The following is a 14,602-nucleotide window of genomic DNA, read 5'->3' as shown; positions in this document are numbered from 1 at the left end:
CTTTGGTCTCCAAATGTGGTTCGGCCGGCGTGCTGCGGGCCTGTCGCTAGCCTGCTTCGCCTTCACCATCAGAAATCCCTCAGCTACCGTTCCGCCTCGAACCGGGTACTGCGATGCACTGCGGAATCGTCCGCCATCAAAACACTTTATTCAGGAGTACACGCTATGGCGCCTTGGCCTGCATGGCACACCCGTTGCCTGCATCATGGACCTCGTGGGTTGTCGACGACCACATCGACTGTGTTTTGCAACATGATCCCCGTCAATTGCGTTTTGATCTCCGAAACCTTTGATGTGCTCTTCTCATCCACCTTTCCATCGCCAGAAAAGAGGACTTGGTCGCCCTTCACAACTGTCCAAAGCTCCCTGACGCACATCAAATACGGGTCACGCTTTGACTTGCATTCTAGACGCGAGCCAAAAGCAGGTCTGAAGTTTTGTCATGTCAACGTTAACGCTACCCAACTCCAGGCTATGCCACATGAAAACGGCAGGTCTACGGCCCGGTCTTTGGACCAGCCACTTACCCTGTTCAACCAACTACATGGACAAGGCGGGTTCAACTTGCTGGAGATCAGCCGTCCCAGCCCAGATGACAGGATTGCGTTTTGCTTGCACACCGGTCCTCGGCCGATCGCACAGCCTGGCCAGGACCTCTTTAGTCCATTGAGCAGCCGCATCAAGGCCAGTCGAGCCACCCCAAATAGCTGATTTGGAAGTACCAATTGCACAGTGGATCCACCCGTCCTTTCTCCTATTCATCTGTCACTGTAAAAACACAGAATCCGAATAGTCTTTGTTGATGAAGTGGTACAGATACACGTTATTCTTCAATCATGGATCAGGAAAAAGATTTACATCACACGACTGTCAACATAAACGACAGCTCAAGTACTCTGGACGAACTTCTTGACGAGCACGGCCTCGAGCTAGGATCGGACTCTTACCTTCGCTGGCAAGTGGACAGCAAACAACATCCGCGCAATTGGAATTGGAAACGAAAATGCTTCGACATTGGTTTCGTTATGTTTGTGGAGATGTTTCAGTATGTTGACAACCTTGACATGCTTGGATCTTGGCTCACAATCGCAGGTGCGCAATGACTACCACTGGTGTACGTTCAGGCGCGAAGCATCCTCCGGGCATAACTGATTTTCTTTAGACTGCCGTTGCCCAAGACGCTATTCATGAATATCATATCAGCAAGCCCCTTGGATACTTTACATTTACCTCTGCGTGAGTTACTCAGGCCTTGCCCTCGTCTTCGGCACTGACATGGGACAGATATTTGATAGGCGAGGGTGTTGGAAGCGTCTTCCTGCCACCGATTTCAGAGACATTCGGACGAAAAGCAACATATGCTGCTGGTGTCTTGGGAGACTGCATATTCCATGCCTTGGTGGCGGCCGTCCCTCCAAAGGCACCGGGAGCCCTTGCCGCAGTCATCATCGGTCGTATCCTGTCTGGAGTGGTGGGCTCAATAACATCGACGGTGGGACCTGGAAGTCTGGAAGACGTCTACAGCCCGGAGCATCGCATCTGGGGCGTGTTTGCCTGGACAACAGCTGGGAGTCTTGGTTTGATGCTGGGGCCCATCTACTCGGCTCATGTTGTAACATACTTGGGATGGTAAGATGCGAGGTTCCTGGTGTCTTGAATCTGCTGCTGACTTCACTTTAGGCGTTGGGTGTACTATACAACAACCATCGTCATGGGTATTTGTTTCTTCTTCTCTCTGTTTCTCAGGGAATCTCGCCCAACGTACCTCCTCCAACAGAAGCATGCCATCATCCTCAAGATGACAGGCAACACGGCTCTTCAAATCCACAATCCAGATGCAATCCACTCGACCGTCGACTTCTTCACCGAAACACTGTGGCGTCCCCTACGTCTCCTCTTCACTGAACCCATCGTCATTCTCTGCTCGGCCCTGAACGCCATTGCTTTTGGCATGATTTTCGGTCTTACCGAAGGCCTCGATATCGTCTACCGCTCATTCGGCTTTGACGAAAAGACGGCATCGCTTGCTTTTGTGCCCCTCGCCATCGGCCTCTTCTTTTGCATACCTGCGCGTGTACTCGACGTGCGCCGGTTCCGCCGATACGAGAAAGAGGGCATTCCGATTACACCAGAAGCCAAGATCAAATCCTTTGCGATAGCTGTACCTGCACTCGCCGCCGGTCTCTGGATTTTTGCTTGGACAATCCCGCCCCTGGTCCCTCACGTGTCGTGGGCAGTCTCCATGCTAGCGCTGATCCCTGTCGGCTTTGCGACCAACGACCTCGACGCCGTGCTCGCGGGCTACATTGCAGATTCGTACGAAATGTATGCGGCGTCGGCATTCTCCTCGCTCAGCATGTTGCGATCGATCCTCGCGGCCGTGTTCCCGCTTTTCACCGGCCGCATGTTTGAGAAAATTGGAAGCAACGCTGCCTGCTCCGTCTTCGCCGCCATTACGACCCTGTTCTGCATTTCACCCCTCATTCTGCTTAGATGGGGCAAGCATCTTCGGGAGCGCAGCAAGTTTGCACGATACAGCGCCGAGATGAGCGAGCTGAGCCTTGGCAGTAAAAGGGGCAGCAGCGATAAAGGAGTCGTGGTCCTGGGGAGCGTGTCGGTGGTGAAGCCTGGCACGGGTTCAGAGGTGTCCAAGAGCGAGGCACTTCTGCTCCCTGTCGAGGAGGTGCAGCTAGTTGCTGCCTCAGCAAACAGTCAGGAGAAGGTTTTGATTGCAAGGGTGGTCTGATTCTGGGCAAGCCGGCGTCTATGCCCTCCTGAAAATTGTTGGTGTCTGAAGCAACGCATTTGATTGTTTGGGTGGTTGGTTTGGGCATGGACTCTCATCACGGACAGCGGGCGCACTGATTCCAGGCGTTGCTTGAATCTCTTCCAACTTCATCAATGAATGTCGTGTACTATACGTTGCCAAGCTCTCCGGTGGGCAGGTTATTCAACCGCTTTGTATCACGACATGGAAGCTTTACAACCAGGGTGGACAAATGGTGCTGCAAAGTTGATGTTTGATTGCCACAAATATGACTTTGGCCATACACTCATTTGGGTATTTTCTCGCCCAAGCCCTCACGCGCAAACTTTCTAGGTGTGCCCTCATGCACTGCTTGCCGGCACGAGGCATACTTCTTGGGCCTGATTGAGACAATCATCTTGCCGGTCACAGCAAGCCCACGTGGAAGCCCTTCACCCATGACTATTTAAAGCTCAGTATGAAGCTCACTTTGACGTCTACAGCGTCCTCCTGTACTTCCTCAACTTACCCCTCTTCATAGAAACTTTGACACAAACCGAATTTTCGACTTGAGAAGACAGAAAGTATGCCTCAGAACAACAGTGAGCAAAAATCCTCTTGCCTTTTCCGACCTGAAAGCCAAGAAGGCGGGCTAACCACTGCAGACTCGTCCAACACCAACTCCGGCAAGTTTGGCAACAGCGGCAGCAGCTCCAAGCCTAGCCAGAGCGCCTTCATCAAGGAGAGCTGGGGCACTCGCGAGAACTTTCAGCACTCCTACGGCTTGAAGAGTAAGTACCTTGTTTTATCTGCGTGGGAGTTGGTGGACACGGTGCGTTGTGCTGACTACGGTATGCTTTTCCAGTGGAGCCTTCCGACATCGAGGAGGGCAATCGCATCTTGGCTGAGTTCGAGAAGAAGGGTGCTTTTGAGAAGAAGAAGTAGGAGGACTGCGGATGGGGTATGAGGTCTGTGGATGCATTTGAGGGCCTAGCAGGAACGAATGTCTGAAGCCGGACATTGACGGACTGTTTCTTGGGTGGTGTAGAGACATCAAATGAGAAGCTTTCGAGGCCTCTTTCAAATTTTGTGTTTTGCGGTTGCTACGAATGGTGAGACCTCAGAATTTGGTACGCGCAATGGCGACAAATGGCGGGGTCCGCAGCCCGATTCCTCCTTCCTCAACGAGTTCCGGTTTGAGCTAAGGGGCCCATGCTGGTTCTGCCAATAACATGACAACTCCTACGCAGCCTCTTCCAGCCCTCCCCTCACCACCACACCACATCTACTTCAAATCGCCCTGTCAAACGCCTCCACAAAACCGGACAACGCTCTCTGAAGCCTTCCCGACGTTTCAAAATGCCTCCGAAAGCAAACTCTCAAGGAGACGAGAAGCCCAAGGACGAGAAGCCTAGCCAGAACCGGTTCATCAAGGATGGGTGGGGCAGCTATCACAACTTCCTCCTCTCATATGGCCTGAAGCGTATGTCTTTGCGGGTTGCGAACAAGCAAGGATGTGGCTGATTGTCAATTTGTGCAGCGACTCCAGATGGATACGAGGAAGGAAAATTGATTCTCGAGGCATTCGAGAAAGATGGTCTTTTCGAGAAGAAAAGATGAGGAGGCTATGGAAATCATCAACGGGTCGTCGTTCAGGCAGGAGATATGATAGGAATGAAGCACAAGAGTCTCTCCTTTTCAGCTCTATTGATTCCATGGTTGATATCCTGAAGTTTGACGGTGCACACCGAAGAAGTTGCGGATCTCGCACATTCTCACTAGATGCATCTTCCAAGATTCTTGAGTTGTTCAGCACCTTCCTACCTTGAAGAACGAGCCATTCCTGCTCGCTGCTGGCTTTTTTGGAAGTCGTCGAGAGAAGCCACGCATACAAGGACTCAAAGGAAGCTGCGGCTCTGGGTGCTCCGACCTCCACTTGACAGCGTCCCATCCGCAACATCGCTCATCACGCATCAACAACATTCAGACCGCCAGCATCCTCAGATCAAGGATAAATTTACACGCCCCAAGAAGCCATCCAGACATGCCGACTTACCAAAGTCTCAGCAAGCGTACTACAAGCCTCAAGACTACCGACCCATTCATGAGTTACGTCATAGATGACCGTCCGAGGCCAAGTCTCGACGAGATGAAGGCTTTCTGCAAGTGGGTGGCTGGCTGCAGGCATCTCTACCAGCACGCGATGGATCTAACGAGTACGCGCAAAGGCCTGTACGGAGCGCAGAATATGGTTGCTGACTCGATCTACGCGGATAGTGAGCGAAGAAGACATGTCGATGGGCACCCGCGTGCTAGAGATGTTTTATCTAGAACGTATGCTTGCACATCCCAAGGCACTGGCATCGAAGAATGCTAATGGCGCAAAGAGATGTCCTTACCACCCGAGCAGAGGATTCTTCCGCCACCGATACCGCCGGTAAGGTGCGACTACTGCCACTCGCTTGGACTTGAATAAGAAGAGATCATCGAATGCTGGATGTTTCTGGAGCCTAAGCGTATGTGCAGCATCGGTCGTGCGCGCCAGCAAACAAATTGAGTACTGATGATGAATGGAGGCAGCAAATTTTGGAAGCTCGCGGCACAAAATCTGATCTTTCCTGGTTTTGAGGGGTAGCAGGAGCCTGGAGACTGAGGAGCGCGTGTGTCGGACATGAAGGTTTTGTAGATATTGAGTAGGGAAGTAGGGCGTTCACTTGGATAGAAATCACGTTTGCATTCTCACAGGCGTCTCGAGTGATTGAATCCATGGTATGTGCCCTGTCGAATTTCAAAATTGCCTTGGTCTGCATCGCAAAACACTCTGGGGGCTCTAAGTGTCTGAGGCATTCTTCGAGCGTATGGGGAGTGATCAGGCGCGCGTCAAAGGACATCGACTTGGATGACAACAAGGGGCATTCACGAAGCAGGGCATGAGATCACAGGCACGTGGAGCTTAGTGTTTTGGACCAGAAAGTAGTGGTCATTTCCCTATTCAGCTAGACTCCTGATCGGGGTATGGCTTGGATTTCAGCCAAACCGAGAGGTGTCGGGGAGCAATCGGACTTTTCCACCTTTGACGTTTCCACCTTCCATAGACCTCCCCAAGTTTCCATCACACCAGGCCGATTTCTGCCCATTCATGGTGTCGGTTCATTGTGAGTGTGTGCTCAAGCGTTGTAGCCGAAGAGACGACGGATGGGGAAACCCTCGAAGACGGTGACGGTGACCCTGAGAGTAACTTCACGGTCCTCGACCTCCTCGCTACGTGCCAGCTTCTCGCGGATCTCAGGACGCAAGGCGTACCAGAGCTTGGCGTTGGGGTCGAGGTAGCTGATGTGAATGGGCAGACGGGGATCGGCGCCTTGCTTGAGGACTTTGGCCTTGAAATCGACACGGCCACAACCGAAGGCGTTCCTGTCCTTGAAGGGGATCTCGTCCTTCTTGATCGCCTCCTTCATGTCCTCGCGGATGATCTCGAAGACCTTTCCCTCGATGTCGAAGGGGCTGGAGTCGGAAAGAACGGGAAGGGTCGTGGTCTGGACGCGGTAGGGCTTGACGCTGGTGATCTTGTAGACGAGGACCAACTTCAAGTTGAGGGGCAGGCGCAGAACGTTGCAGATGTCGACGAGGGGAGTGGCGTTCTCAGCGTCCTCGCGCCTGGGAGCGGGAGGGTCGGAAATGTAGGCGATGCCGGAGATGGGGTCGACGTAGTAAGGGAAAGGCTCGAGAGCGTCGCTGCTGGGCCAGACGCCTTCGTAGGGGATGTAGCGACAGTTCTCGGCCTCATAGTTGCGTCCAGCCGAAGACTGCCTCTGCGTGTCGGCAGTGGGTGAGGCGACATGATCTTCGTCCTGCTGAGCCGGGACAAATGGCATCGCAAGCGGGTTGAGGTTGAACTCGGAGGAAGACATGTTTAAAGTGCTTCGTAGTAGCTGTTGTGGAAAAATTGACGTGAGCAGAAAGGGAGGCGATCGCTCGGAAGGTCAGAACGAGGTCGTGTGGAGGATGAAAGGTTGACGTTGTGGGCGGCCTTCGAAGTCACAGAAGTAGTGCCAAAGGCGGTGACCGAATCTGGACCTCTGTGGTGTTGATTCGCCCGAAGCAGCTTAAGGAGAAGAGAGGAGGGAGGCGTGTCGGTAGAGGGCATGCACCAAGATTTGGGCTTTACTGGAAAAATGCGCAAGCGAGAAAAACCATGCCCAGATGTCGTGAGCGACACACAGAGCAAAACAATGGAAGATGATTGATTCCGGCAAATGCGTCCAGAACCACGAACCTCTCTTGCTGGCCGGGCAATCATCCGGCGTGTCTCAATCAGCTCCCCTTCCAAAGACTCGTGCCCATCTTCGACTTCTTCCATACTGCCACAGTTGGGCAAGTCTTGGGCCGAACATCATAGGCGGTAGGCCCATTTCGCAACAGGATCAGTTTGACTGATGAAGACAGGGAGCTGCTGCTGGTCTTCAGGCCATCTCATCCATCGCCTCCGCCTCGTCGCCCCAGAACCTGGACATGGCCGCCACAACATCCTCCGGCATACTGATTGGAAGCTCATGGCCTGCTTCTAGGACCACCGCCTCGAAGATGTCTGTGCCAAGCGTGTTCTGCGCATCCTCTAGCAGCTCATCCTTCAGAATGATTGGATCTTGCGATCCCAGCAAAATCAACACCTGTCGTCCTCTCGCCGGTCTCTGCGTTGCCGCTTTCAACTTCTGCGCCTTTTTCTCCCTCAAACGACATCCAAGCTCTTTCCAGCGCTCATGGCACTCGTAAATCGGAGCATGTAGAATGCTGCTGACAAAAGACGGAATGAATCCAGAGTGGAAGCGCAATTGCCAATTCACAGCATTGGCAGCCGTCGCGTTGGGCCTCCCTGGCACAAGTTGCGTTGCATCAGACATCATGCTCCCACGGCGACCTTGGATACCGGGGCTGGAATCAGGTGCGGACAATGGCCTTTGGCTCTGAAAGAGCTTTCCAGCTTCTGCTTGTGCAGAATGCTCAGCAGAAATCTTGGACCTGGACATCGATTTCTGGGTGCCACTACCAGTATCTGAGGGAGTGTAGAGCTTTCCATGGACCAGCGAGTTTAAGAGTCGGGTTGGTAGCACGCTGCTACTGTTGTACAGAAGTTTGCTCTTCCAGGAGATGTTGGCCTTCCGGATGATTCCGCCGGGTGCAATCAAGACCAGGGAAGATACCAGATCGCTGAACCAGGAGGCAAAGTCGGCCGCAACAGCACCCCCCAGTGAATATCCAACGATGGAGAACGCATTTTCACCGGTCCATGGGAGGGGCGAAGACTGAAGAGCCAGGAATATTTGTGTCGCATAGAGCCGGGAGTCATGTGGGAGATCTTTTGGTGCATCAGAGTATCCGCGGCCGAAGAAATCTGAGGAGCGTTAGGCACACGCTCGAGGCTTGGTAGGAGATGAAAGATGTCGCCCATTGCTCCACCATTGACGTTCATGTGGGCGACACGTCGCGCGGACACCACGATCGACGACATCATCGACGACATAATATTCCACCAGGCTCGGCGGTCCCCGAGGATCCATCCCATTTGATTCAAACCTACTTTTTGGGCGAGACAACCATCATCACCGCAGACGACTCCGCAGTACGAAACCCAGGCCTTTGTCAGGTAGGAGAGGCTTGGCTTTCAAGCTTCTGACTTACCGAAGAGCATCACCCGCCTTCCTTGTTTCACCAATTCAGTTGCTACGCCATTCAGAGCTATTGATGGCGTGCTTATTCCATGAAGCAGCAGAACCTTCTCTCCATTCTCTGGGCCCCATTCATACACTCGCAGAGATCCATAAGGGGTCGCGACATCCCGTGCTCCAAACTGCGCGTCTGGGGGGTATGGCAAGTCCTCTACTTCAGCAGCGGAAAGCGTAGGGAGGACCGTTTCTCGGGGAGATGGAAAGACACGCGACTGACTCTGCGAGGCGGGGATGCGCTTAATGACAAGATAAAGAGCTGTGCCCGAGGCGGCAAAAAGTGCAGTTTGCAAAGCAAGCGACCTGTTGTGCCATATCGGCTTGCACAACAGGTCTACCAAGGATCCCATCGCTGACGAGATGCAGAGATTGTGTGTTGAGAAAGCAGTTGCGGTGCAGAGAGTCGCCCTTCGGCTGTCGGTAATCGCTTGCAGCAACCACGCGGGCTGCCGCTACGCAGGGATAGCGCGCTCGGTCCAGCAAAACAACGTCGACTTTCTCAACCTCTGCTCAACCCTTCCCCTGTCATTGGCACCATATTCACCGAAGCACTCAAGACCATGACTGTTCCATTGGACGGTTTGACAGCAGCACCGGACGCCGCCCTCCTGCTGTTTGATTGGCCACCTTTCCAACCTCAACAAACGCTCTACCCTGGCCATTCATCCGAGTAGTTCATCCCGAGCAAGGCGGCAAACGCTCATCATGAAAAAATACAAATTGAGATGATATTCGACATGATCGAGCCACTTTCCGGGCTGAACTAATTGCCAAAGCGAAGATTCCCACCACGTGCACCAGCTGGTTCTCCGCCAGATGCCAACGCTACTCCTTGTCGTCCCTGACTATATTCAGGCATGGATCCCTCTGGAGCTGCGCATACAGGGAACCCTCGCGCCGTCAGGAGGCAACACAGAGGTGATGGGGGAAGAATGAAGGCCGGTCGAATGCTGTCGGGAGTGCCGTTGGGTCGGACGTGCAAAGACGATGGATCCCTAACAGCTGCTGGATTCAGAGCGCTTCCAACACCGAGAATATCAAGATGTCCAAAGGGGCCCGCCCGTTTCTTGCTTTTTCGAGAAATGTTGCAGCTCCTTTCAAAAGTCCGGTTACCATCGCCGCTCAGACAGATGCTCCAGAGTGGCGTCTCGGCAAGGGTGATATTGGCTGTGCTTTGCAAGAAACGGATCTCGCCTGGCTACCCGCTATTATCGTTTTGCAAGGCCTGCAAGCTGTGTCGGCAGGCAGGCTTTCTCCGCAGAACCATGTCGCACACAACTTTGGTGTCTTGTAGCGAGCTTGGTTTTTGCACAGCTTCTTCCTTGATTTGGGCCGAGTTTTTTCAAGGCTATCGATGTCGCTGGTGGAAAATCCGGATTGTGATTCTTGGGCAGAAATGTCTCTTTTCAATACGCTGTCGGCGTCCTGCGCCGAGAGGTCGTCGTCGAAGTAGAACGTCATGCTGGCCAAGAGGATGCGGAGTGCAAATGCTCGAACAGGGTCTTACACCAAAGGAGACACTGAATTTGAAGGCAAGACAGGCCTTTCGCCCCTGTCTTGAACAACTGCTGAGGTGGGGACCCGACTCAAACCGGAGATTCGTTGCGCCCATGTAAGCTGACAACGGCAAAGTCAGCACATCTGTGAAGCTCTGGCGCTTATTTGGCGAGGTATCTGACGCACGCCCTCATCGCCTTTTTGCATCGCCCAGACCTTTCCCAGAAAAGACTGCTCGACTTATGTCATCTCTTGAAATGTCGCTGAACATATTCATGGAACCCCGAATAGCTCAGAGAGATCCAGCTGTCTTTGAGTCTTCACGGCGTGGTCAGGCTCAGTCCTTGCAGTCAACATTCAGGGTCATGGAAAGCTTGGTTGTCATGAAGATCATCTTGTATTGATGCGCTCCAATGAGCTCGAAGACGTGGTCACCTTGGCGGAAGACACAATGTCTTTGCTCTTTGAAATCTTCGCAGGGCCCTCGGTGCTTGTGCATTGCGAGGCCATGGAGTCCATCGCCAACCCAAAGTCATTTGAAGACCTGTTGTGGCTATCAATCAACGTCGCATTCCAACAGGGCTCGCTCGTTGTCCGGCGTCTTTGCGCGACTCGGACAGAATGTGGAAGGCGTTCGTAATCTACACAGGACTGCTGACTGGAATCAGTACAGAGGAAGTTCGCATGAGAGTATTGCTGAAGAATCACCTTTGATCTCCTCCAAGTAGTCTGCGACAGAAGAGCTGTCGTCCCCTTGCGGAAATGGGCAACTGTAAGCTGGGCCAGTGGTTATACGAGCTGAGAATTGCTCATGCCAAAACCCGGCCCTACAGACAAGGCGGATTCATCAGGCGAGCTCCCACAACACTTTTGTGAATAGGTCGGTGCTAACGGCAAACAGAGCCCGCAGTGACCGCGGCGGGGATGTGCTCAGCTTCTGGAGCATAGTGTTGGGGAGATCGACACTCAGATGTTTCTATTTTACTTTGTATGATCTCATCTTCACTGCACCCCGAACTTTATGCTAAAGACTGTTGTGCTAAAGCATTCGCTCATCGGACCTTTTCGTTGGCCAACGAGGAAGACCGTCCGAAATGCAATACACCAAGATTGGCAATGAGGCGATTCGTCGGACAGCCTACGACTCGATACAAAATTCCCCCTGCTAGCATGGTGGTTGCTTGCCTGACTGCCGAGAGCCACGACGTCATCGGCCTAAAAGCTACGCACAATTGAAAGAGGTAATCAGCAATAACCTTCTCGAATGGGCATGGAAGGCACTGCCAATGGTAACGTTGCTAAATCACTACAACTCCTAGTCGACCTGAGGGTCGTATCGGTCCTTCCATTCTTATTTCAACGCCGCCTTGGGCTTCACACGATGCAAACCACTCAAGCGCCTTTACTGGGAAACATCCTTCCAACTTCGGCCTCCGTGGAAATGGTTTGGTCACTGTCAAAACCACTGTCAAAAAGCCTCCGAAGGCCGTCGATGTGCCAGAGAGGACATGATCTACTCCCGGGCTAACCGAACAAGCCGCTACGGCCTTTGGAGCAACCTCTGTCGCCATCTGACTTCGGATGGCTCCGAAAACTTCCTTTGCATGCCTGTCCGTCCCCTTGGGCTGGGAAGCAGTGATGTGTGTGGCGTCTTGACTAGCGAGTAACACCATTCTGTTAAGCAATTGCAGATCACAGCTAAAACGAGTGGTCCATCTTGCAGGATACCCTCGACGACAATGTTGAGATTTGGCGAATGATAGGCAGAAGCCTGAGATCAGTCGCTCTGGCCCTTGAGCGGGTCAGGCAGCGAAAAACACTCTCACACCTCACTGTACTCAACCCCTGAGATGTGGCTGCTCAAGAACAATACCCAGTCTTTTCCAAGGGGTACTCTCGACTCCAAGTCAGATCTGTGTCCGATCATGACATTGGCCCGACTTCTGAGCCACGCTTTGGAATTGCACGCTCCTGGAATGTCCAAAATGTTCCTGCCACCAGCCAAAGACCACAATGAGCTGGCTCTGGAAAATTCAATGATCAGCAGGATTCCAGCAAAAGTGATGTTGACGGTAGGAGAGAAAGGAGTGATGGAGCCGCACAACTCCACGAAATTCTAACCAGTGGGCCATATCTTGAAATCAAACTTCCTCCAACTAATCTTTGCCAGTAGTGCAACAGTGCCGCTCTTGTCGACTCTATTCCCGGATACAAGCGACTGGCAAAGGTCTATGCCGCCCATGTCTCAACCCCCCATCTGTTAAAAACAAATACAAGACCCTCAGATGAAAGTAGAAATCAGATATCTAGGTTCGGTTGTTAGCCGGAACCCATGGGCGTTCTTGGCATATTCAAGGTTAGCCCGACCGCCGCAAAAGCAATGCAGCGGATCTAACTCCTAACGGCTCTTATCAGGCGGCATTCGACTTTGGATGACGTAACTGTGCGTTGAAAAGTTCCTTTGTTTGGATTTCGCGTCCGAACGAGTCCAAGGGTAGGCTTTTCGCGAATGAGGCCTGCACGACCTGCTTTGGGCATCGAGCCATTGTGGCCTCGCGCGTTTCCCGCCGTCAACTTGCATCTCACTGCAGCCCTTCTTGGTCGAGGCTCTGCTGTACTTTTTCTGCAAGTGAGGTCAACATGTCTCAAAATTATCTGCTGACGGGTTTCATCTGACCGCGGAAACTCATTTGCTCGCCGCGATGTGTCCCCGCATGCCGATCTCCCCGCACCTACCGGGATCATCATGCTACTGGGGCGCCCTACTACACGTCTTATGGGAAACGTTCTCACGGCTATAGCTCAAGTGTTGAGCGCGGGATGACGTTAATGGCCAATGCCTGGTGCATAACACGCTGCAAGCTCTCCATTGGACCAGCAGACTGCCTGTATCAGGTAAACCATAATGAAGTTACCCCTCATTCCCTGCATTTGAATGCGATTCCCTCTCGTTTCTAGACCTTTACCTAGCCTGGCTTTCCTCTCCTCGAGCCACCAGCATCACTTCAACATCAGCACAAGCGGCATTGCATTCTCAGCATTCAGCCCATTCGATTCGTCGACACCAACCGAAATGGCCGTCCAACCATGGTCAAACCTCCCAGAGGCGCTTGGGGGTCCCAATATCATTAGCCAGCTCGACGATGCGTTCAAGACGGACAGTCCCTTTCTCGCCTTTGCAACCACGAATGCGCTCAAGGAACCTCAGACATTCGCCATCAAGTCTGCCGGAAGCGACACCGCTCTCGTTGTGACTGTTTGCAGCGGCAAGGGCCAGATCAAAGTTGGCAAAGATTCCGAAGCAGCCTTCACTCTCGTGGCTCCCGGAGAGCATTGGGAAGCGTTTTTCAGGCAGGTTCCGATCAATCCGTATCAGAGCTTTTGGGGTAAGCAGGAATCCATCTCGTCAACGTGTTCCGACTAACATTCTTTAAAGGGATGCTCACGCGCGGGTTGCCCGGCGTCAAAGTCGAAGGTTCGGAGGAGAAGTTTGACCGTCTTTCCCACATCTGGCGTCGCGTGCTCGAGCTCATTCGCGAAGCACACTCTGGACACACTCCGACGGACCCGGACCCATCCGATACGGAGGAAGACTTCATCACGGGAGAGTACAAGTACATCACTGCGCCGCTGTGGGGACGCAACAAGATCTTCATTGAGAAGGCAGGCTCGGGGAGGCAGCAGATTCTCTTTCTGCACACGGCTGGATCGGACAGTAGACAGTATCATGGTGTGATGAACGACTCGAGAATGAGGGAACGCTGCTCCATGTACGCCGTCGACCTTCCTAGCCATGGACGCAGTTTTCCAATCAAGGCCTATCCCCCTGGCGCGCACACCAACACGGAGAATGCCTATGTCGGATTCATTGCCGCCACTGTCAAGAGGCTTGGGCTCAAGAAACCAATCATTTGCGGCGCCTCAATGGCAGGACAGGTGTGTTTGGCCATAGCCATGAGGCATGAGGAGGTCGGAGCCGCAGGTACCATTCCTCTGCAAGGGTAAGAACACATGCTTTTTGGATCATGCAGCGTGCTTACCAAAAGCTTTTCAGGTGTGAGTACATTAGCGCAACTCGCAACTCCAATGACCGCTCTCCGTATGTGAACCAGTCGCTTTGGAATCCCGAGTGGGTCTACGGCATGGCGTCGCCAACAGCACCTCCATCCAACAAGGCTTTGCTCTGGCACACGTACTCGGGACAAGCTTACGGCATCTTCCACGGCGACCTGGACTTTTACTTTGGCGGGTTCGACGGACGCGAGCGCATCAAGACGATCAACACTCGCAAGTGCCCCGTTTACATGCTGACGGGCGAGTACGACTGGAGCACCACGCCGGCCATGAGCGAAGCCACGGCAGCCAAGATCCCCGGCGTCGGGTTCCGCATCATGGAGGGGCTGGGGCACTTTCCGGCAACGGAGAATCCTCAGCGCTTCATACCGTACTTGATTGAGGCGATTGATTGGATCCAGCAGAAGAGGAAGGAGGCGACCGACTTGAGCCTGCTGCGCATGACTGATGATTGAGAAGGAGAGGGCTGAACGACGGCTTGTGGGATTTCTTCATGAGACGCTCATTTTTCGCTGCTAATGTGTCTGATTTCAATGTTAATTGCAGTCACTTGAGTGAGGAA

At 53.0% G+C, this 14,602-nt stretch overlaps 9 protein-coding genes across 9 annotated transcripts; 6 read left to right on the top strand and 3 right to left on the bottom strand.

Annotated features, from left to right (window-relative positions):
• Positions 1-552: 552 nt before the first annotated feature.
• On the top strand, positions 553-2,990 carry BKA78DRAFT_379711 (MFS multidrug transporter). Its single transcript, XM_066892952.1, has 5 exons — positions 553-1,045; positions 1,093-1,114; positions 1,163-1,236; positions 1,285-1,629; positions 1,681-2,990. Exons 1-5 carry the CDS (start codon positions 837-839, stop codon positions 2,744-2,746), a joined length of 1,716 nt encoding a protein of 571 aa, XP_066744272.1. The 5' UTR covers positions 553-836; the 3' UTR covers positions 2,747-2,990.
• Positions 2,991-3,012: 22 nt separating this feature from the next.
• Positions 3,013-3,817, top strand: BKA78DRAFT_379710 (uncharacterized protein). Its single transcript, XM_066892951.1, has 4 exons — positions 3,013-3,222; positions 3,288-3,348; positions 3,412-3,537; positions 3,612-3,817. Exons 2-4 carry the CDS (start codon positions 3,333-3,335, stop codon positions 3,689-3,691), a joined length of 222 nt encoding a protein of 73 aa, XP_066744271.1. The 5' UTR covers positions 3,013-3,222; positions 3,288-3,332; the 3' UTR covers positions 3,692-3,817.
• Positions 3,818-4,105: 288 nt separating this feature from the next.
• On the top strand, positions 4,106-4,366 carry BKA78DRAFT_352754 (uncharacterized protein; the record flags this gene model as incomplete). Its single annotated transcript, XM_066891413.1, has 2 exons — positions 4,106-4,229; positions 4,287-4,366. 2 exons carry the CDS (start codon positions 4,106-4,108, stop codon positions 4,364-4,366), a joined length of 204 nt encoding a protein of 67 aa, XP_066744270.1.
• Positions 4,367-5,913: 1,547 nt separating this feature from the next.
• On the bottom strand, positions 5,914-6,657 carry BKA78DRAFT_295524 (uncharacterized protein; the record flags this gene model as incomplete). Its single annotated transcript, XM_066886491.1, has 1 exon — positions 5,914-6,657. The coding sequence occupies one exon, from the start codon at positions 6,655-6,657 to the stop codon at positions 5,914-5,916; it is 744 nt and encodes a 247-aa protein (XP_066744269.1).
• A 552-nt stretch (positions 6,658-7,209) lies between these two features.
• On the bottom strand, positions 7,210-8,819 carry BKA78DRAFT_251364 (Alpha/Beta hydrolase protein; the record flags this gene model as incomplete). The annotated part of the gene is made up of 3 exons (XM_066884646.1): positions 7,210-7,702; positions 7,772-8,138; positions 8,426-8,819. The coding sequence occupies 3 exons, from the start codon at positions 8,817-8,819 to the stop codon at positions 7,210-7,212; spliced, it is 1,254 nt and encodes a 417-aa protein (XP_066744268.1).
• Positions 8,820-8,856: 37 nt separating this feature from the next.
• Positions 8,857-10,331, top strand: BKA78DRAFT_314114 (uncharacterized protein). Its single transcript, XM_066888442.1, has 2 exons — positions 8,857-10,042; positions 10,102-10,331. Exons 1-2 carry the CDS (start codon positions 9,327-9,329, stop codon positions 10,145-10,147), a joined length of 762 nt encoding a protein of 253 aa, XP_066744267.1. The 5' UTR covers positions 8,857-9,326; the 3' UTR covers positions 10,148-10,331.
• Positions 10,332-10,624: 293 nt separating this feature from the next.
• BKA78DRAFT_314111 (uncharacterized protein) lies at positions 10,625-11,701 on the bottom strand. The gene is made up of 3 exons (XM_066888441.1): positions 11,286-11,701; positions 11,012-11,207; positions 10,625-10,954 (listed from the first exon to the last, which is right to left on the bottom strand). Exons 1-2 carry the CDS (start codon positions 11,637-11,639, stop codon positions 11,019-11,021), a joined length of 543 nt encoding a protein of 180 aa, XP_066744266.1. The 5' UTR covers positions 11,640-11,701; the 3' UTR covers positions 10,625-10,954; positions 11,012-11,018.
• Positions 11,702-11,839: 138 nt separating this feature from the next.
• On the top strand, positions 11,840-12,268 carry BKA78DRAFT_314110 (uncharacterized protein). The gene is made up of 2 exons (XM_066888440.1): positions 11,840-12,089; positions 12,140-12,268. Exon 1 carries the CDS (start codon positions 11,892-11,894, stop codon positions 12,084-12,086), a length of 195 nt encoding a protein of 64 aa, XP_066744265.1. The 5' UTR covers positions 11,840-11,891; the 3' UTR covers positions 12,087-12,089; positions 12,140-12,268.
• Positions 12,269-13,039: 771 nt separating this feature from the next.
• BKA78DRAFT_250587 (Alpha/Beta hydrolase protein) lies at positions 13,040-14,495 on the top strand (the record flags this gene model as incomplete). The annotated part of the gene is made up of 3 exons (XM_066884589.1): positions 13,040-13,352; positions 13,403-13,967; positions 14,021-14,495. The coding sequence occupies 3 exons, from the start codon at positions 13,040-13,042 to the stop codon at positions 14,493-14,495; spliced, it is 1,353 nt and encodes a 450-aa protein (XP_066744264.1).
• Between the last annotated feature and the right edge of the window lie 107 nt (positions 14,496-14,602).

The sequence above is a fragment of the Phyllosticta capitalensis genome, assembly GCF_038381095.1.
Source record: "Phyllosticta capitalensis strain CBS 128856 chromosome Unknown BKA78scaffold_5, whole genome shotgun sequence".
Classification (NCBI taxonomy): domain Eukaryota; kingdom Fungi; phylum Ascomycota; class Dothideomycetes; order Botryosphaeriales; family Phyllostictaceae; genus Phyllosticta; species Phyllosticta capitalensis.
The sequence above is the reverse complement of the archived record's forward strand: the minus strand, read 5'-3'. Positions and strand labels throughout refer to the sequence as shown.

What these genes read in the sequence shown, in the direction of transcription:
- BKA78DRAFT_379711 (XM_066892952.1), top strand. Translation starts at nt 837, where the DNA reads ATGGATCAGGAAAAAGATTTACATCACACGACTGTCAACATAAACGAC. An exon ending in ATGTTTGTGGAGATGTTTCA is followed by an intron (nt 1,046 to 1,092) that starts GTATGTTGACAA and finishes TCACAATCGCAG; the next exon opens with GTGCGCAATGACTACCACTG. An exon ending in GCGCAATGACTACCACTGGT is followed by an intron (nt 1,115 to 1,162) that starts GTACGTTCAGGC and finishes GATTTTCTTTAG; the next exon opens with ACTGCCGTTGCCCAAGACGC.
- BKA78DRAFT_379710 (XM_066892951.1), top strand. An exon ending in GCACTCCTACGGCTTGAAGA is followed by an intron (nt 3,538 to 3,611) that starts GTAAGTACCTTG and finishes ATGCTTTTCCAG; the next exon opens with TGGAGCCTTCCGACATCGAG.
- BKA78DRAFT_314114 (XM_066888442.1), top strand. Translation starts at nt 9,327, where the DNA reads ATGGATCCCTCTGGAGCTGCGCATACAGGGAACCCTCGCGCCGTCAGG. An exon ending in TGTCTTGAACAACTGCTGAG is followed by an intron (nt 10,043 to 10,101) that starts GTGGGGACCCGA and finishes ACAACGGCAAAG; the next exon opens with TCAGCACATCTGTGAAGCTC.
- BKA78DRAFT_314111 (XM_066888441.1), bottom strand. Translation starts at nt 11,639, where the DNA reads ATGGTGTTACTCGCTAGTCAAGACGCCACACACATCACTGCTTCCCAG. An exon ending in CGATACGACCCTCAGGTCGA is followed by an intron (nt 11,208 to 11,285) that starts CTAGGAGTTGTA and finishes ATTGCTGATTAC; the next exon opens with CTCTTTCAATTGTGCGTAGC.
- BKA78DRAFT_314110 (XM_066888440.1), top strand. Translation starts at nt 11,892, where the DNA reads ATGACATTGGCCCGACTTCTGAGCCACGCTTTGGAATTGCACGCTCCT.